This window comes from Heteronotia binoei, chromosome 17 (genome assembly GCF_032191835.1).
Source record: "Heteronotia binoei isolate CCM8104 ecotype False Entrance Well chromosome 17, APGP_CSIRO_Hbin_v1, whole genome shotgun sequence".
Lineage (NCBI taxonomy): Eukaryota > Metazoa > Chordata > Lepidosauria > Squamata > Gekkonidae > Heteronotia > Heteronotia binoei.
In genome coordinates, this window is record NC_083239.1 from 6,098,707 (window position 1) to 6,119,769 (window position 21,063).

At 44.3% G+C, this 21,063-nt stretch overlaps 1 protein-coding gene across 1 annotated transcript in view; it reads right to left on the minus strand.

Annotated features, from left to right (window-relative positions):
• Window positions 1–2,648: 2,648 nt before the first annotated feature.
• The window catches only part of YTHDF2 (YTH N6-methyladenosine RNA binding protein F2), a 50,865-nt gene continuing 32,450 nt past the window's right edge, over window positions 2,649–21,063 (minus strand). The window contains exon 5 of the mRNA XM_060257536.1: window positions 2,649–3,615. Within this exon, the coding sequence (XP_060113519.1) occupies window positions 3,592–3,615 (24 nt within the window). The 3' untranslated portion in view covers window positions 2,649–3,591. The remainder of the gene's footprint in view (window positions 3,616–21,063) is intronic.

A 21,063-nucleotide genomic window follows, 5' to 3' on the forward strand; every position in this document is an offset into this window, starting at 1 on the left:
CTGAGCCCGTTTCACAGGGTAGGGCAAAATAAAAACCCACAAAAATAAATAAATGTAATTTACCACCAATGGAGTCAATGCAGGAGGATTATTCACTTCTGTAACAAGTTCATTAAAGAGCAGAGAGCTACGGCTAACGCGTATCATTTATGCACAAGCATCACGGCTACAGCATCAGACATGCCAATCTGCATGCGGCCATCGTTCTTTTCTACAATGTTCTCAAACAGCTTTGCTGAAAAGGAAAAGCAACGCACCCTAGAAAAGACATGGGATTGGCTCCTACCAATGTGTCTGCTCTCTTGCCCCATTCTGCTCCCCACTGCGGCTTTCATCCTACAATGGCTTTTGTCTGTGTCCCATGATGCCCAGAATAGCTTTTTTGGGGGGTGGCTTCTTACCTAAACAACTGCGCTTATTTTTCCAATTTGTCTCTACAGCCGTTCTTCACTGGAGTCCGCAGACCGCAAAGGGGGTCGCCGTGAACTTGAACAGGGGGAAAAAAATCAAACCTTTATTTTCGCTAACCTCTGAAATTTAGTATTTCCTCCAATCATGAATGTAGGCAACGGACCATATTTTGTATTGGCAGTACCTGTGACTCTGCCACCAACAGAAATCACAAACACTTTCATTTCACACGACACTTGCTGCTGCTATCTTGAAATAGCGTTTATGCTCATTACTACTTTGAATAGTCCAGGGGCTTCACCAGACTGCCAAAGAGGTCCATGGCACAAAAAAACGGTTAAGAAGACCTGCTCTATAGCAACGACGGCTAGAAACTTGAAAGACAAGACTGAACAACAACTTGTGTGTCATACAAAACTGCACTAAGTAAACCGATATCCACTGTTCAGGTCACCTCAAACTGAGACCAAAGCATGCACTTTAACCTGAAACTCCCTCCTCCCCAAGTTGGAAGGGTAATTCCAATTTTTGCCATCCCTTCCCGCACACACTGCAGAGCTCCTCTAGGCACCCTGCATTTTTCCTGGCCATCTCCCTCACCCTCCACTCCTAATACTGGAAAAGAAACAGGAGAGAGAAGGTGGGAAAGTTGCTATTCTTCTCGCAAGGCTCCATTCTTGCTACTTTGATCCAAGCCTTAAAAAATCACTAAGTGCTTGAGAAACTGAACAAACAGACAAAAGAAATGGCGGAAAGAGAGCAGGGAGAGAATGTAATGTGAACTAGACAAGAGATGTGGGTTTTTCATAGCACTCTTTTGTGAAATATTCTCAATTACAAAGCACTGTGGGATCACTGAAAGAAAAACTTGACAAGGCACTTTTCAGTTCCTTTTATTTTAAAGAACAGAACATCTCTTATGTATTCATCCAAGCCCTGACCACATCAGTTCATTCTCTCACCAGCTTCCTACCTACCAAGACACACATGGATGCATCACATAATCGTGTTGGAAGGGACCTCCAGGGTCATCTAATCCAACCCCCTGCACAATGCGGGAAATTCACAACTACTTCCCCCCATGCCCCCAATGACCCCTGCTCCATGGACAAAAGATGGCAAAAGAACTTCCAGGATCCCTGGCCAAACGTGCATGGAGAAAATACCCCCAGTGACCCCTGCAGGCTCCATGCCCAGAAGATGGCAAAAAAACTTCCAGGATCCCTGGCCAAACTTGCATGGAGAAAATTGCTTCCTGACCCCAATGTGACAATTAGCATTTCCCTGGGAAAGTTTAAAAAAAAAACAAGCCAATTACCACTTTGGGGTGAGGAAGCAATTTCCTTCAGCAGTGCAGGACCTTGTGTGGTAGGTGTCATGTTTCTTGTTCCTTAGGATTCAGCTGAAAGTGGAAATATGCAACACAGCCGCATGATGGCACTGAAAGATGTACTGTCATTATCTCTGTTCCAGGAGCAGAATAATCTGTAGCTTAGTCCTGCTGACATGCCCGGTTATTTTCCCCCCCCACCATTTTTTATCTTGCACATATTATCAGGAAGTTTTTTACCTGCTCACAAGTATACGCCAAAGAACTGCATGGAACATACTTTCAGTAAAAAAGGGAAATGGCACTATCTAAACAGAAACCTGGCAAAAGCCACATTGCTACTGAGAATGCATGAACAGCATGTCAGCGCATCACGTACAGATGTACGGAACGGAGTTCTACCATATTCATATTCCACCCAACCCCAAATGTCCCCTTGCCCTTTCTCCCGTTTTCCAAAAGGACACACCCTTAAATTAGCTCTGCTGGAAATTTCTAGAGCCTATCGCGATTCCACCTTTGCTCAGATGTTCCGGAGCGACAATAAACCTCAGCAGCACCCACCCGTTTGGGACACTAGAGAAATTAAAGAACGTATGAAAGACCGCCCTATATGCCTGCAAAAGTAGCCCAAATGTTATAAGACTGCCACCATGGTGTAAAAGCAGGCCTGCGATTACAAACACTTGGCTCATCGAGCAAAGAAAACAGAACACAAGTGAGCATGCCGCACTTGCTGCCAAGTTGATATTGCAATGCACAGGGCAACACCAATGAAATGGTAGCTGTTATAAGCTGTCACAAGCTCATTCCACCTGCCTTTATTTCCTCAACAGGATGCCATCTCAAAACTATGTACAAGCATCAAAGCCGCAGCCTATGTACTAAGAACTAAGGGGCACAAAAGTGATGCTCAACAGGATCTCACGTTTATTATTGAGAACTGATTAATGGTGAAAGAAAGGCAATGCCCATTCCTCATTGGCTTAACAAGAAAACTGAAGAAACATTCACTACACAGATACAATATTTTTCTTCCAAAATTAATTTTCCTGTAAACAAACAAGGTTTTTTTTTTTTTACCACTGTTCCTTTTAAGCCTTCAAATGAAATCAATCCAGACTTAATCTGTAATCCATATAATGCACAAGAATAGAACATTTCTTAGGACTTCTTTGCATTTGACTTTTTTTTTTTTGAGTGACAGAGGGTCAGAGAAAACGTAGCATTCCCTCCGAGACAGACCTGTCGACAAATTCCATCCAAATCTTCTAGGCATAAGAGAAAAAAAAAAAAACTCAAATTCATCGTAAAATTCTTCTTCCAGTCTGTGGGAGAAGGGGAAAAGTTATTCATTCCACGTCTTATGGTGGATGTCCAAAAGAAAGTCACAACTCGGTGTTCCAAGTGCAAATGCCAAAAAACAAAACAGGAAAAAACAACCACCAAGGGAAAGATGGGTTCAAAAAGGCTTACGGGAAAGGGGAAAGCGGCAGGTTTAAAAATTAGAGGAAAAAGGCATATGCCACTTACGGACTTTAAAATCCGATTAACATAGTAAAAGACAAAAAAAACCAAAGCGTAAGCTCTGAAATCACAATCAAAGCCAAAAGGGGGACAGTTTTCACCTATACTCTACCTAGAAGGGTTTTTTTGTTTTTCTTTGTTTTTTTAAAGTCCTATGTATCTTGTGAAATGCCAATACTTTTTTTATTTAAACTGAAAGTTTTTAAGAGTCTTTTTGAAGTCAATGAAACAAGTCCTAATTCTCTTGGTGTAGTTTTCCTTCCTGTCTGCAAGACACCCAAGTTGCAACATCTGCTGCAGTCTCTGTGGAAGGGGCCGTTGTTCTACTTCACACGGCCTTGGCGTTCCTATAGCAGAGGGGGAAGAAAAAGAGAAGGTTAGTGGAATGCCATTGTGGGAAGCTTTGAAGGATGTTACTTTGTTATATACTTCAAGGGGTTCTGTTGAGAAACATTCCTTATTACAGACATTCAGCTGATCTGAGCAACCTACTCGGGTACCAAGTTCATCTAGATAATGCACCACGTTTAGTCAAATTCTATCTTTTGCTTATCCCATAAACAAAAAGCAAATACTTCTTTTACCAAATCAGGCTGTCTTGCAAAAAAGAACTACACTAGTATCAATCTGCATCTTTTTGCTGCCAGCGTACACTTCTAATACCTAAGACTTCTAACACCAATCAAATACATTACAATGAACATTATCTAGTGTTCTTCTCCCCTGGCTTTCATATATTGCCATCAATGTAAAGTTGGTATTAAAAGTTTCTTCTAGTTCTATAGAGCTAGTTCTTATAGTTCTAGTTCTATAGAGCTAGGTCTTATAGTTCTAGTTCTATAGTTTGGTGTAGTGGTTAAGTGTGCGGACTCTTATCTGGGAGAACCGGATTTGATTCCCCACTCCTCCACTTGCACCTGCTAGCATGGCCTTGGGTCAGCCATAGCTCTGGCAGAGGTTGTCCTTGAAAGGGCAGCTGCTGTGAGAGCCCTCTCCAGCCCCACCCACCTCACAGGGTGTCTGTTGTGGGGGAGGAAGGGAAAGTAGATTGTGAGCCGCTCTGAGACTCTTCAAAGTGGAGGGCGGGATATAAATCCAATATCTTCATCTACCTCACAGGGTGTCTGTTGTGGGGGGGAAGGTAAAGGAGATTGTGAGCCGCTCTGAGAATCTGTCCTTGAAAGGGCAGCTGCTGTGAGAGCCCTCTCCAGCCCCACCCACCTCACAGGGTGTCTGTTGTGGGGGAGGAAGGTAAAGGAGATTGTGAGCCGCTCTGAGAATCTGTCCTTGAAAGGGCAGCTTCTGGGAGAGCTCTCTCAGCCCCACCCACCTCACAGGGTGTCTGTTGTGGGGGAGGAAGGGAAAGGAGATTGTGAGCTGCTCTGAGACTCTTCGGAGTGGAGGGCGGAATATAAATCCAATATCTTCATCTACCTCACAGGGTGTCTGTTGTGGGGGAGGAAGGTAAAGGAGATTGTGAGCCGCTCTGAGACTCTGTCCTTGAAAGGGCAGCTTCTGGGAGAGCTCTCTCAGCCCCACCCACCTCACAGGGTGTCTGTTGTGCGGGGGGGGGGAGGTAAAGGAGATTGTGAGCCGCTCTGAGACTCTTCGGAGTGGAGGGCGGGATATAAATCCAATATCTTCTATCTTCATCTTCATCTATAAGCTTGCTCACAGCTATAACAATTTAGCTGGGAAATAATTCATGTTACTACGATGAAAAAGAGCAAATAATTAAAGTGCTCTCTAACAAAAAAGTTAATGCGCACAGGCAAATGCTCAACATTTACATCCTCTAGGAAAGACTGCACACAGGCAACCTGGTACACTGGCTCCAGTTGAACAACATCTTACTTTTTATCCCTCCTGCACTACAAAAACCTGCAATGCACCACAGGATGGTCTTTTCCCCCTTTACATAAAGAGAGCCCCCATGTTATAAGGGCAGCTATGCCGGGCTTACATCTGAGAGTTTTAGGCAGCCTTGAGCAAGCAAGTGTCAAGCATGCTATTTCTATGCATTATTGAATTCTGATTTCTTCCTCTCTAGTCCTGACAACTGTCCCTTCTCATAGCTGCATAGCAAAGCTAAACCCACACCCCTACTTTCTCACCTCCCTTTCTCCTTTCCCACCTCTGGGTAGCAAATGTAGGAATGCTGTAACTTTGATGATAGAAAGAAAGGAGGCGCCTCCCCCCGAACAGTTCCCATTCATTGCTTATCTACTGTAGCAAGAATGTATGAGAGAGGGGGAAGTTTCAACCGCAAGATAGTACTTTGCATAGTTGTAACAATTCACACATGCGTGTTATGTCTTGAAGCTATCTTCACTATACTCTTTGATGTAATCCTTAAAACGCCATGCTATGAGCAACTCTGTATCACTTTCAAGGTGCTGCACCTTGAGCAACAATGGATTATCAATAAACTAAGACTTTGTATTCAACAGTGGCTTGGTTACTTAAAATACCTATGCTTGACAGCAAGTTCTTCCCTAATCGGCTTAACACAGCTACTGTGAATTTTTTTTTGGGGGGGGGGGGAGGGGAAGACTTCTAAACCTCTTTGTATGCTTAAAAGTTCTCTATGAATGATGCATGGAAAAGAACTCTACTTTCATTCAAAGAGCGACAAACGAATTTCTCCAATCATATAAACAAACCTGTATCATCTTCTCATGGACCTGTATCATCTTCTCATTTGAGAAAGTTTACCTGTATAAACAGAAAGCTGGTCTTACCCAAACAGGTTGGGCAAGAATGTGACTCCAGCATGTCGTTCATAGTGCTATGATTCTCTAGTTCTATGATCACTATGGAGTGATTGTTGGTTGTATTTATTATACAGTCCTCCCTGCACTATTTTTAGCTGTAATCTGCCTTGAGTCTCAGTGAGAGAGGCAGATCATAAAGTAAGGAAATCTGGGGGGGGAGTACACAAGACCAGTTTCTCCTGTAACCTGAACTATGCTTCAGAGCCAAAATGCTGCAGGCTGCTAACTAGGAGAACCTGAGAAATGCCATCAGCTTCCTTAACTACCCAGGCAATAAGTGATCCTTTCAAGCTACTCAGAACAGCAAGTCAGCGGATTAACACATATTAATATCAAGGCAATGATGACAACAGAGCAGACTCTGACCCATGTAAAAGAACAACAGAGATAAGCTATAAGTTATAAGGCAAGCCAAAACTGCTACAAGGGAGCTTGAAATATGGCACCATGCTCTGAGTCAACAATGTCACTAAGGATCGTCAGGGCATGAATATCTAAGGGCAGCAACCATAAAGACAAAGTATATCAAAAGCCAGCATTACCCAGCAATGACAGACTGCACTTTTAAAAGCTTAGACATGTTATATAACAGGGGTGGTCAAACTTGCTTCATGTAAGAGCCACATAGACTAAATGTCAGACGCTCGAAAGCCACAAGGTGACTTCAGAGGAAGAGGCAGGTATGGGGGAGTAGCCTAAAAGTGACATCACAGGAAGGGTGGAATAGGTTGTGACATCATTAGAAAGGGTGGGATTTAGGAAATGATATCACCTGATCATTAATCTTGAAGTGACATCACAGGGCATGACATCACATCCTTTCTAGGTGCCACCTAGAAGCAGAGGTGGAAACTTTGGTATTTTTGAAACCCTTTTCAGCATTTTCCTCCTTATTTCCTTCCAGAATTCTGGTAATTAAAATTACACCCTGTCTGTGCATCAGCCTTCTGGACTGTATGTCTCCCGAGAGGAGGCAGAAACATCAATCCAATCTGGAGCAGATTTTTAACCTCTTAACTGTGCTATTTAAGAACTTTCTAGTTATCTTTTTTCACTAAGAGCCCACACTGTGACTCAATAAAAACCCAGTTAAAACAGATACACCAAAGAAAATAATCAAGAAACAGAAAATATCCACTCCTCAATCAAAATATTAGTAAAGCTTTCATGAAACAACTAAGCATAAAAGAGCAATCAATAAAATATTTGCTATGGGATAATAGGAGAGAGTGAAGAAACAGAAAAAAAATTGGAGAACGGTATTGCAGAATGAAGGAACGGAACAGTGTTCCATCTTCACATTTAGTAACATCTGACAATCTAAATTGGACGTTATTATCCTGAGTAATTATTACTGGCATCCAGCACTTCTAACTAAAGAAAATACAATAACTGAGTAAAGTCATAAGGATAATATACATCTTATATACACGATCAGAAACATACAAATGTACAGTGCTGTACAGTACTGTGGCAGGGCTTCTTAAAGGTTGTGTGGGTGATTGGGAAAGGCAATGGCAAACCACCGCATAAAAAGTCTGCCATGACAACGTCATGATGCGATGTCACCCCCGAGTCGGAAACCACTGGCGCTTTCGCAGGGGAGTAACTTTACCTTTTAACACAAATACAGTGGAAACCCAGAACAGGAAAGACCTCCTCCCTGGTCTTTTTAATACTTTCAAACAAGAGTTTTCCCATTCCCTGAATGCAGTCTTCACTTCCTCCTCTTTTTTTGCTTTCCCCACTAACTGAAAGTGTCATTTGTTGTACCCAGGGCCAGCTTGCCCACTAGGCAAGCTAAGCAGTTGCCTAGGGCGCCAGGCAAATCGGGTTCCCCCCCTCTGGTGTCCCAGGCAAGTGCTTAGTTTGCCTTTCTCCCCCACCACCGCTAGCCCCTTCCAGCCTGCCACCACCCCTCTGGCCCGCTGCCACCCCCTGTGCCTCCCCCGCCACGCTGTGCTCGCTCCCCTCCCCCCTGCTTGCCGCGAATAAAACTAAGGCCTGCCGGCTCCTTGCAGTCCGTGCCTGCACATTTTGTTAAGAGACTCTTAACAAAACATGCAGGCGCGAGCTGCAAGAAGCCGGCAGGCCTTAGTTTTAGTCACAGCGAGCGGGGAAGAGGGGGGGCGAGCGAGCAGAGTGCAGCAGGGACGCGTTGGTGGGCCGGAGGGGGCGGGGGCAGGCTGGAGGGTGTTAGCGGCAGCTGTGGTAGCGGCGGCGAGGGAGGGAAATGGGAAAGGAAGGGGAAGGAAGGGGGGAGGAAGTGAGTGGGCACCACGCCTCAGCGGGGCACTGGGGGGCGGCTGGGGGGTGCCCACGGGCCGGCGCTAGTCGTACCCCACAACCACCAGCCCCTTGTCAGGCTCTGGTAGCATTTCCAAGCACGGCTTTATTATGGGACACAAACACTGCAGCCAAAATAAACAACGAATCTGCAACGGTTTGCAAGCCCCCAGCTTGCTCAGCTCAGCACCTTAAGCAAGGGCAAAGAGGCACTTCCTACCTAAGTTATATTTAAAGAAAAAAAGGCTTTTATTTTCTTCTCCATACAGTGTTCTGCCCCCCTAAAAAAAACTATTTACATAGTAAACAGAGGCACTTTGGAGAAGCCATGGAGAGACTTGCTCCATGCCTGCTTCCCTCCCCTGTCCCTTTCTTTTCACAGATATTTTAAAGGCTGGGTGAGAAATAGACTTCTTAGTAAGCACACTGGGAAAAACCTGGAGGGACTCTTTTCTCTTTCTCTGGATCACTGCAGCTTCACACCAGAAGAGCAACATCGCTCCGTGCCTGCTTTCCCACCCCCCTTTCCTCTCCCAGAGATTTTAAGGAGCCTGCCTGACTCAGAGAGAAAGAGACTTCTTGGTAAACAGAGACACATTGGAAAACCTACGGAAGGATTGTTCTCCCCCTCTCTTTGGATCATTGCAGCTGCACATCTGTCACCTAGAAGAGCAACACTGCTCCCTGCCTGTTCCCCCCCCCCCCCCCGCTTTCTTGTTGCAGATTTTAAGGAGCCTGCATGGTTGGGCAGGAAAGAAACTTCTCTCCCTCTCTCTGGTAGTCATTTCCAACTCATGGCAGTGGCAAGAAGAGATAGCAGCTGCACCTGGGGCTTGTCCTGGCAGGACTGGGGACTGCTGGGGGCGGGGCTTAGCTGTCTGTGAACAGGGCCTCCTGGCTGCTCACCAGCCTGCCTGCCTGCCCACCCTCCTCTTTGCTTTAAAAAAAGTTTACTCATGCTCCACTTTCAAAGCAGGGTTGTGGAGTGTGTGGGGTGGGAGACAGCTTCGGGAGCAGCAGAGGAAGCCTTAAAAAGCCTCATGAGGCTCCCGAGCCACAGTTTGGCCACCCCTGTTATATAAGCAAATACATAACTGTGAAGGGTTAATTCTTCACAGAAAGAGAGCACTGAATGACAGGCTGCTCCAAGGAATCTGACTGGTTAGCATCAGCTGAGCAGAAAAAGACTCAAGAGTTGAATGCTGAGAAGAAATTCTGTCTGATTTCAGCCCTAGCTGGGAAGAGTTGAGTACTGACAGCATCTGAAGAGCAGTTTAACAAAGAGTACTGGGGGGATTGGCAAGGATGAGTGGGTAGTTCGGCAAAGACTCCCATTTGGGCCAAGGAAAGGAGTTAGATCTTAATGAGAATAATTTTCCTACCCAGTCAAAACCAGAAGGGTCAATAAAACTCAAGAGGAGCACGTGTGTTTAGAGAAGGGGTTTGGTTCTGGATAGAGTGTCCCAGCCTTCTGGAAACAAAAGACTTAGTGAATACTCAAAGAAATTTTTACATTATCAAAAAGGAGGTGATGTGGAGGCATTTCTCTTCAGTTTTGAATGAACTTGTCAAGATTTCGGGGTCCCAGATGAGGACAGAATGATTTGCACCCATAGATTTGTGGAGGATTGAGTGAAATTTACTCAGAGAAGATGGATGATTTTTAAGCAGGGTCCGAGTCAGATCTGGGCTGACCACTGCACAAAGTCAACAAGCTTTCAGAGAAATCAAAAGAGAGCAGGTCAAAATTCAAATTCAAATGTATTGTACAGTCAAAGACCAGCATCCATAAAATACCACAAAAAAACACAAAAGATTAAGATTAGTAAAAATTGCACAAAATTAAAATAGACAATATAAATACACAGCAATATAAACGGATGCTATTTATATAAACCCCAATAACAAAAGCAACTGATGGAATCTATAGGCTGTTGCACCAAATTTTGCAACTGAGGCTGTAGTTGTTGGATTTCCTTCTTCTAGAAGTAGCCTAACATATTCCAAACTCGTTCTTCCAGGTATTCTATTGATCAAAGGGGTGATGATTTTAATGCAAGCATCTTGATAGGAAGGACAACATAGAAAAACGTGATCGACAGTCTCAATTTTACCTTCATTGCAGGGGCAAAGCCTTTTCCCATAGGGAATTCTATTAAACCACCCATCTAAAACAGCAGAGGGGCGTGCAGCACGCCAAGCAAGTATAAAGGCGCTCCTGTGACCATGCACTTCCTAGAGGGACAAATAGGCAGCCAGGCTGACTATATATCTGGTGTTTGCAGGGGACAAGAAAGTACGGACCCTTCCTAAATCAAGCTGGTGTTCAGTGTCCAATAGCCTTTGCTTTCTGGCCTGTTTTGCCTGGTCAAAACCGATGGTTAAGATCACGGAAGGCTCGCAAGTTTGTAAAGGACTGTCTTAAACCATACAGATTGATGTTAATCCTGAAGGAGCAGTGGGGTCAAGCCTTGCTGAAACGCAGCCAGTAATTTAGGGAGGCTAAGGCACACCTTAGCTTCCACTCTGACACTGCCAGTCTCCAGACTTAGCAACACATTTGGCACACAATTGGGAACTCGTAATGTTGCTCTCAGGAACTTTGATTGGACACACTCAAGGGGGGGCAAAAGAAAATGATGCTGCCCCTATTACAGTCTTGTAGAAAAGTTGGGCCAAGGTTTTGCTTGGAAGAGTTTCAGGACAGCAGGGATGTAATGTCCACCCTTAGTTCAAAGAAATCTAAGTACCGTATTTTTCGGTCCATAAGGCTCTCCGGACCATAGGACGCACCTTCCTCCTGGGGGGCAATCCGCTGCCTCTGCCTCCGATCCGGAGCTTCCCCCGCGCCTGCCTGCCTGGCTCCATCTTCTCCCAGCAAGCGCTGGGATCGCTCCACGTGGCCCCACCACAAACCCAGCGCTTCGCGAGCGCCGGCTGCGGAGGGGGCAGCGTGCTTCCTCCTTGCCTGTCTGCCTGGCTCCACCTCTGATGTTTAAAGCAAGCACTGGGATCGGAGGCGGAGGCAGCGGATCCCCCCCCAAGGTACGTACCTTCGGACCATAAGACGCACACACTTTTTGGGGGGGGGGGTGCGTCTTATGGTCCGAAAAATACAACATATTGTGAGTCGACTTTTGCCCAGTATTTGCTGCGTGGGCAACGTGCACTTGGAATACTGCACCAAGATATTTAAAGGTCTACACCTGGTTCAACCAAAGGGCTATCAATTGTCTAGGTTCTATCTAGCACAGCTAGATTGTTGTTTGGACAGAGCCTTAAACAGGGAAGCAAAGCACAGGCATCTGAAGAACTGAAGTAATTAGCTGGCTTAGAACAGTTTTATAGACAAGTTCCAAAACTACAACTTAGATGGTTCCCGAGTGACAGAAAGTTCAAAACAGTATGTGCAGACACCACTTTATTAGATGAGATAAAAGGAGATCTCTTTTCCCACTCCACCCCCATCAAGAAAAAATAAAGTTTGGGGCACCTGTGAGTCAGAACACCTGCAAGCCAAATAGAAGGGATGGGGTAGAGTGTGCTTTAACTGCCAGGAAGACACATGAAAAGCCTGTTGTCCAAAATTAAACAAAGGAAGATAGCACACTTCAGCCAAGACTGCCAATGTAGATAAAAGAAGCATATCTGAATATGTTGTTAGCCGCCCTGAGCCTGCCTAGGCGGGGAGGGCGGGATATAAATAAAATTTATTATTATTATTATTATTAACAAAACTCCCACCAGATCCTGTACCAGAAGAAGCCCAATAAAGAGACTAGCTAGAGTCTTACAAGTATGAAAAGTGCAGAACTTAAAACAGGGAATTTTTGGAGTCTGTAGACATAAAAAACCAAGAAGTAATAGGCTGGAGAGATAGAGACTGAAGTCACCTTAAGAAAGCCTAAATTTACAAAGAAAAAGCAATACTTACTAGGAAGAACATATATGGTTAAGGGAATTAGTGGCCCAGAGTTTGGCATGTTTAAAGGATTCCAGGGGAAATGGATAATGGGTATGCTGGGAGAACTGGACACTTCAATTTTATTAGGGAACGACCAGGCCTTACAAGCAGCAGTAGTTAATGTGGTGACCAGAAGTAGGCCGCAGAGTCAGGCTTCAGAGCAGCAGCCTAGGCCTGAGACTCAAGTGGTTGATATGAAAAGCACCTGCAACACACTGAAGACAATTTACAATGAGGGTCCAAAGTGATGAGCCTGACAGCTTGTTTCCGTGTACCCGTGGTGCAGAATTTCTTAATGAGCAAAGACAAGATGCAACTTTGCAAGATTTGTGGCAGGGCTGAAATTTCTCAGGGAGTGAGTGACAAGTGAACATCCTTGTCTAAGATCCTATAACAGAGACTCTTCTGAGGCATAAATGTGCAAACAGCTAGTTATACCCAGGAGATAGAGAATACAACTTTTTCAGATAGCCCATGAGATACGTATTTCACAACATCTAAGGATCTGCAAGCAAGATTCTACAGGCCAAACATGGGGAAAAACATCAAGGCATCTTGTCAGGCGTGTCAGCTAGTGGACAAAGCGCATGACAAAACAAAAAGACTCTTGCGACCGATTCCATTTGTGTCTGAAGAATTCTCTAAAATCAGTCACACATATCGTCACTGCTTCATCAGCTGCGTTGGCTTCCAGTTGAGTATAAAATCAGGTTCAAAGTTGTGGTATTAACCTTTACAGCCCTACGTGGTCTGGGGCAGTCATATCTGCAGAACCAACTCTCCCCGTATGTTTCCAGAGAGCCATGCGCTCTTCGGAACAGTATCTTTTGGAGGTCCCCAGACCTAAAGACATCTGTATAGTTTCTGCCAGGGCCTTTTCAGCCCTGGCCCCAGCCTGGTAGAATGCTCTTCCAGGTGAGATCCAGGCTCTGTGGGACTTATTACAGTTCTGCAGGGAATGTAAAATGGAGCTGTTCCGCCAGACCTTTAAGGGACATCGAAGCAAAAACTGTGGCAGAAGCCTTAGTAATGGTGTTCATCAGGTTAGGTTTCCCACAATAAATGGTCCTGGATCTGGGAACCATCTTCATGACCCAGGTGATGAAGGAATTGTTGCAGGCTTGTGGAATCAAACACCTCACCACCACAGCTTATCACCCGCAAGCAAATGGACTAAATGAAAGATTCAGTGACACCCTGAACACATGCTGAAGACCTACACAGTAAAACATCCTAATGACTGGGGTCAGCGACTTCAACATCTCTTTGGTTATCAGGAACTGCCACAAGAAAGTTCTGGTTTTAGTCCCTTCACACCACACCAGGGTTCAGGAAGCATAACGGATGACTTAATATGCCATTTGGGAAGCCACGCAGTCCCCAAGGTCATCTGACTAGGCTCTAGAAAGCAAAAGAGAAAAGTTATGTCCCAAAGCTTGTGTGAAATAAACTGGGTAGGGGAGTTTCAGGGACTGCACAGCTTTCTCCAACCCTGCACTGATGGGACAGCATGCAAACTTCTGAATCTTATATAACTTTAGCACATAGTGGGTTGGATCCCAGCTAAAAGTTCCAAGGTCAGAATGTACCTTTCCTACATCTCTCCCACAGAGTTTACTAATACCCACAAAATATTGTTCGTGGAAGATATGGGGTCCTGAGGAACAATATGAGTGGGGTTTGCAGAGAGAAGGGGGAATTGGATCCACTCTGTGACTTAGTTTTTGCCGTATGAGAGGGAGGGAAGAAAATGTGGTGCATGTGTGTGTTTCTTTAAGAGAACTGTTGTTATGGAGAAGAGGTGTATATAAGTTGGATGTAGGAAGTGAGAATGAGTGCAGCTGTAGGAATGTGTTTTAACTGCTATTTGGCTGAAACCCTAATAGATTTTGGAATGACTTGAAAGCATTACAGAGACCACAAATTGGTAACAAAAATAGGATGGCCTTTTTGCCTTTGAATCCACCAGCATCTTAAGAACATAAGAGAAGCCACGACTCTTTGCAACTCCATGGACAAAGTCACACCAGGCTCTCCTGTCCTCCACCATCCTCCGAAGTCTGCTCAAATTCATGTTAGTTACATTAGTAACGCTGTCCAGCCATCTCATCTTTTGCCGTCCCCTTCTTCTTTTGCATTCTGTCTTTCCCAGCATCAGGATCTTCTCCAGTGAGTACTCCCTTCTCATTTGGTGGCCAAAGTATTTCAGCTTCAGCATCTGACCTTCCAGGGTTGATTTCCCTTAAGACTGACTGATTGGATCTTCTTGCAGTCCACGGGACTCTCAAAATTCTTCTCCAGCACCACATAATTATCTGCTTGCAATTAGTGACACAGATGTGTCTGAAGAGAGAAAACTTGGGCTGCTTGTTCACTCCTTGGGAGTAGGACAGCATGGGGGGGGGGGGGGTTTACACACATCCTCTTGCTGATGGTAAATATGAGACTGCTTTTACTGCACTGAAGGGGGTTTTTTTGTACCCAAAGTTAATGTAGTAATTAATTATCATAAATTTCATCAGCGTGAATAGAAGCCGGGAGAATCAACTTTACGATATACTGTTGTTTTGAGAAACTTAATTGGCCCCTATGAGTTTGGAGCATTGGCCAATAAGATGATTAGAGACCAGTTGATTGAAAAGACAAATATGCCTTGCATAAAAGAATGGTAGCTTTTAGAACCAGGACTCTTTGCAAAAAGCTATAATAGCAACTAAAAACGAGGCAGCTTAGAATGAAACTAAGATAAATTTGGACACTAGAGTACAAAATGTGGACTTGTTGCAGAAGCTCCAATACAGACTAGGAATGGGCAAGAAGAAAAATTCAGAATTTTTCAGATTCAGGTATACTGGACCCAAAAAATATCAATAAATACCTACTGGTCAACCGTTAAGTTTAGGCCATTTAAACCTAACAGCTGAACTGTGGATGAGAATGAAACTACCCAGTGAAAGCAAAGCATGTTTAAACATCTTTCTTTCCCTCCCCAAGCTGGCTGAGGAAGTGAAGGGAAGGCATTTAAACATCCCTTCCTTCCTTCCCAAGTCCCCCCTGCCTCAGTGGGGTAGCTGGGGAAGGGAAGGCATGTAAACACGCCATCACTCTCTGCCTTCCCTTTTCCAGCTGCCCCACTGCAGTGGGGAGACTGGGGAAGGTGGGGCAGAAAGCGAAGGCATGTTTAAATGCCTTTCTTTCTCTCCCTGAACCAATTCAGGGCAAGAAAGAAAGGCATTTAAACATGCCTTCTCTCTCTTCCTTCTCTCCTCAAGTCCTCCTGTCACAGCACGGCACCTCTGGAAAGAAAAGCATTCCTCTCATGTAAACTTAGCAGCATAGCAATCCACCTGTCAGCTGATTGGTTTACAGGGAATGAAGTCATTTCAGCCATCCCTCTTGCCCACCCCTGCTCTGGAGGCAGGGGGAGCAAAACGGAGAGCTTTAAATAAAGGCTTCCTTCCCTGTAAACTGATCCACTTATAGGCGGATCCACCACGCTGATCAGTTACATGGGTGGAAGCCATTCAGCCCTTCCTTCTGCTCCAGCCACTCTGGAGTGGAGGAAGTGAAACGAAGTGTTGAAAATGGCTCCCAGGCAGGCATTTAAACCAAACAGCTCATATGGAAAAGTTACAGAGTCAGCAAAGTAGAATATCAACAAAAATGTGTCCTACACAGTATCTTGCAAGTTATCTTAAATGTCCTGCAAAAGTAGCACACTGAAACTATTGCAAGAAGGCTTGTAGTAGTCAATAAGAGTAATCACTAAGTGCATGCAATTCAAGTGCCAAATGTAAATGTTCTTGAGTGTGGGTGGGAGTAGATCTGTATCTGTAGCAAAAAGAACTGTGCCCTGTTAAGATCTTCGCTACCCCTTTTGGGAAGGGTCAGAATATTGAGTAGATGCTAGATATTGGTTCAGCGATCTTTATATTATTTTCAGTATTTTAAGAATGTGCCATAGATGAGGGGGGTTTTGTTACCAGTAATTCAAAATGAGGTTGGGCCTGATTTTGATGGGAACATTTCAGGTCTTCAGTCAGCACCTTTAGATATGTCTCAAAAGACATTACCACCATCAGTTCTATCCCACCTGTTGTAGGGGTTGAGAAAAAAGAAGCAAGAATGAGACAACCACCTGTTTGGATGAAAGACTGTGTTATAGGTATCTGTATGCCCCTTCAAGAGAACTGTTGTTATGGGAAGAGGCATATATAAGTGGGATGCAGGAAGCAGGAATGAATGAAGCTGCAGAAATGTGTTTCAATTGCGATTTGGTCCTTCATAAACAATTCTGAAATTTGACTTGGATGCATTAATGAACAGATATAACAGAAAGTAGGAAATGTAAAACAAATGTCGTAGTAAATGAAATAAAGCTTAATCTTTGGGGAGAAATATACTGTCCGGTACAACTAGCAAAATATTTGGATATATGGATAGAACCAGCAATTGATGAGTGAAGTATGTTATATCTTTTCCTTGTTCTCTCCTCCCTACCAGGTTCTTTCCAATCCCAGGGCTGTGAGGTGACGAGGAAGGGAAAGGGAGGCAAAATCACCCTCTACTCCTGCCAGTGAAGCTCCAAGTAGTTAAACAATGAAAACATTAACTCCCCAATAGCATATTATCATCCCTGTTCATATCCCTGAAATGTGTTGTGTTCAACAATCATATACAAAGGAATCATCATTATCGTATTCTGTAAATTGTCCTACATTAAAATTGTCAAAGCACACACTGAGTAAAGCTTCACCTTAACAAAAAAAAATGTCATTCATTCCAAAGGAGAAAATATCTCAGATTTCCTTTCTTAAGGCTCCCTCAGAATCTCTAATTTTTCCACTATACAAACTGAACATCGTTTCAAGGAAACGGGAGGATGGTTTTCTGAGATTGTCCAGGTTTTTCACCTCAAGGCATTCACATCTCTACAATCTCATATTACATCCTGAACAAGCTGCACTATTCTGCTAAGACACCTTATGTTTTAAGACACTGAGGAAGCGGCAACTGCTATCATTTGGAATGAGCTGAGTAAACTAATTAGAGCCATGTGACCAATGTATCTTAAAAGAAGCCCCCAACAACATCCTTCCCAAGTACCCTTCTATAAAAGCGGAACAGCACAAGCAAACTTGTGAAAGTTTATTTCAGTAAACAAAATACTATCATAAATATATCTCCTTTATGTCAAGCATGCTATTTCTATGTACCTAATAGGCCAGATATAAAGCAGAACACCACCAGGGCCTATTCCCCACCACCACCACCCTTGTGCATAATATATCCATCTAGACCCAGGATGTTTAGGTTAACCTTGCAGTAACTGTGTAGAGTGCCTCTCCCCCAGATTCACACAGCCAGGTCTTATTGGCTCTCAGAGAAAGTGTGAGAAAGGGAGATGTTTTTATTAGCTTGCATTCCTTAGCCATAAAAGAGATACTAGCTAGTAGTCTTTGAACCCGTGACTCAAATAGCATCTGTATGCCATCCTTTTGAAGTTTTCCTATAAGTAATTATTCAATGCTGTGTACGTCATTACTTCCAAGGATTCCGTCCTTGACTAAGCTATGGAGTTAAAGCAACTTTTGATTAAAAGAACAAAAGCTTGATTATTGGGAAATATCGATGCTTGACACTTACCTCATTCTATCAGAAATCATCTTAACTGCCATAAGCCCTTCTTAATTCGGTAACACTGACTGTTCTCTGACACACTATCCTAAAAGGAGGGGGCAAAGCTGTAGCTGAAACAGATTCAAAATTCTGAAACATTCTGAACAAAGACAATCATGAAGCTAAATGTGCACACAGGAAAGCAGCAGTGGCATCCCATTGTTCACACTCTCCTCAGTATTTAAAGAAAAAAAAATAATGAAGCGATTTCCTGCATTTGTCTGGTGCCAGCATGAAGAAATTTCAGCTCTGCTAAATTTTTAAAGAACCTCAATGAAATTCAGCAGCAAAGGCTTGAATGTGTGTAAAGGGCAGAGCTAAGAAGCAGAGCCCATGGGCTTTACATGCAGGAAGTCTCAGGTCCAGTCCTTGGCCTCTCCAGCTAAAGGATCTAAAACAGCAGGTGTTGGGGGCTAAAGGATCTAAAACAGCAGGTGTTGGGGGGGAATGATCTCTCTCTGAAATCTTAGATAGCCTCTGCCACTGACCAGGGCATATATAGTCAAGGCTAAGAAATATGGACCAATACATTCCCTTGGAGAACCACAAAAAAAGAAAACTGCACTTACCTGTAAATATTTAACGATGTATCTTCTGTGCAGGCACACACTGGGACTGCACATGAGCAGGCCAGCCACAGATAGAAGTTTCAAGCACTAACAGACCTGAGAGGGTGCACTTCCTCCTTCAGAGTGATCACAATGATTTTTTTTTTCTTGCCTAAACCATCACATGCTCTCGGGGAGCAGCAGTTCCTGCTTGTCTGCTGCAAAAACTCTCTCATACCAAAACAAAGAGAGCTCGCGACAGGACAGGACAGAGGGAATGTGTGCCTGCACAGAAGATATGCTGATGTACAACAGTTACAGCTAAGTACAACCCCGTTTCAACCTCTGTCTTCTGCGCAGTCTCACTTTGTGATTCTTGCAAGCAACTCATCAAAAGGAGGTGGAGTGATGCTCTCATTGGAACAATTACTAAAGAACAGCTATGCCAACCTCTGTATCTTTTATTGCTTGCAGGTCTAGAGAGCACAGCACCTCACAGACGTGCCCTTCAAAGACCCACATGCCCACCAACCATACATTGCAATGTAAAACAGCAGAGGAATTCTCACTCTGGTGGAATGAGCACATATTTTGAGAGGACAAGGCGAACTGGCAATCTTACAGCACAACGTTATTGTGCCCACAACCCATCTTGACAGGGATTCAGCAAAAGCAGATCTACCCTTTCAAGAGCAAAGCAGGAAATAAACTAACCAAGTTCTTTCCTAAATGGTTCATTTCTCTATGTAAAACAATAACACCTCCTCAAGTCAAGCGAATGTAGTATCTTCTTAGCCCAGGACAAGGGACAGAGAAAGAAAACCAGGAATACAGCTGTGTCGGACTCAAGGAAGAGTGCCAGGCACAACCGTGCATAGTACCCGGTTCCATTCTAGGCCTACAAACTCCGCCCCATTCAGGGAAATAAGCTGGCAGCATATAGTAAGTTTGCAAATGCACGGAAGGCAATATTTATTTATTAAATTAGACTTTTAGGCCATCCTTCTCTGAAAAGCAGGGCTCCGGGCAGCATACAGCACAATAAAATTCCAATACGTTAATATTCCAGAATCAAAATATAAAATATGCCTAAGGCATTTAATGCAGTCCAACCCATCTCAGGGTGAAAAGTTTGCAAGAGATGCCACAGCCTCAGAGGGGAGGGAGGCTAGAGGAGACGGGAAGGAGTAAGCTGTTGTCCTCAACCAAATGCCTGGTGAAATACCTCTGCCTTACATGCCCTGAGGACAGGTAGATCCTGCAGGGCACAGATGTTATTCAGCAGGGAGTTTCACCAAGCAGGGGCCAGGCCAATAAAAGATCTGGCCCCAGTCAAGGACACCCAGATCTCTCACACACCAAGGACCACAGAAGGTTCTTATGTCCTGAGTGTAAAGCTCTTTTGGGGGTACAGAGAACATAGTGTCGCCAAAGTTACATGGATCCCAGACTGCAAAAGGTCTTAAAAGTCAAAACCAAAATCTTGACCCTAATCCAGTGCTCCACCAGAAGCCAGTACAGATTCCATAGCACAGGCTGAATTGTGCACCATGTTTTGGGGGGGAGGTCCTGATAAGGACCCACATGGCCGCATTCTGGACCAGTTGAAGTTTCTGGGTCAGTCTCAAGGGTAGGCCCACGTAGAGCGAGTTACAGTAGTATATTCTGGAGGTGACTGTTGCATGGATTACCATGGCCAGCTTGGTACAATATGGGTAGGAAGCTAGTTGCCTGATCTGACAAATCTCGAAAAACAGGGAGGAATCCAGAGTCACCCTCAGGCTCTTGGCCATCAGTGCAAGTGTTAAGGGCATGCCAAAAAGGGTCAGAATTTGGCATCCCAATTCTGTGGCCCTTGCACCCAGCCACAGAATCTCCATTTTACCAGGATTTAGTCTCAACTGACTCTACTTTAACCATCCCACTATGGCAGCCACACCCTCATCCAAATCCACAGGAGTGGCAGTTGAGGCTATGACATCAGAACTGTTGGATCTGAGTATTGAGCTAAACAGAGCTCTTCAGAAGCTATCAGATCCAACTGCAATTCAGAAAGCAGCTTGTCCAGGGAATGGGAGTGAACAGCAGGACTAATATGGCCTCCTATTGCTCAGGGGTCAGAATTGATGGTGTCTAGAGACAGACTTTGACCTTTCCTTATGGCTGGTTTCAGTATTCTGCAAGTGGTTCTGAGGAGCTCATGGGAGCAATATGTTGATTGAGAGCACTGTCTAGGACAGGGGTGGCCAAACTCGCTTAATGCAAGAACCACAAAGAACAAACACTAGATGTTTGAGAGCTGCAAGACATGAACACTGGAGGGAGGGAGGGATGGGAGAAGTGGAAAGAAAACAACTTTAAATGCATTCTCCAAGCCGCCGACTGGTTTGGAGAAATGATTTAAAGATACAAATGCCTTCTCCAAGTCAGCCAACGGGCCATGTGGGCTTCGAGAGCCATACAATATGTATGAAAGAGCCACACTAGCCACAGTTTGGCCACCCCTCGTCTAGAAGACTCTGATGTTGTAATGGACAGAACTGT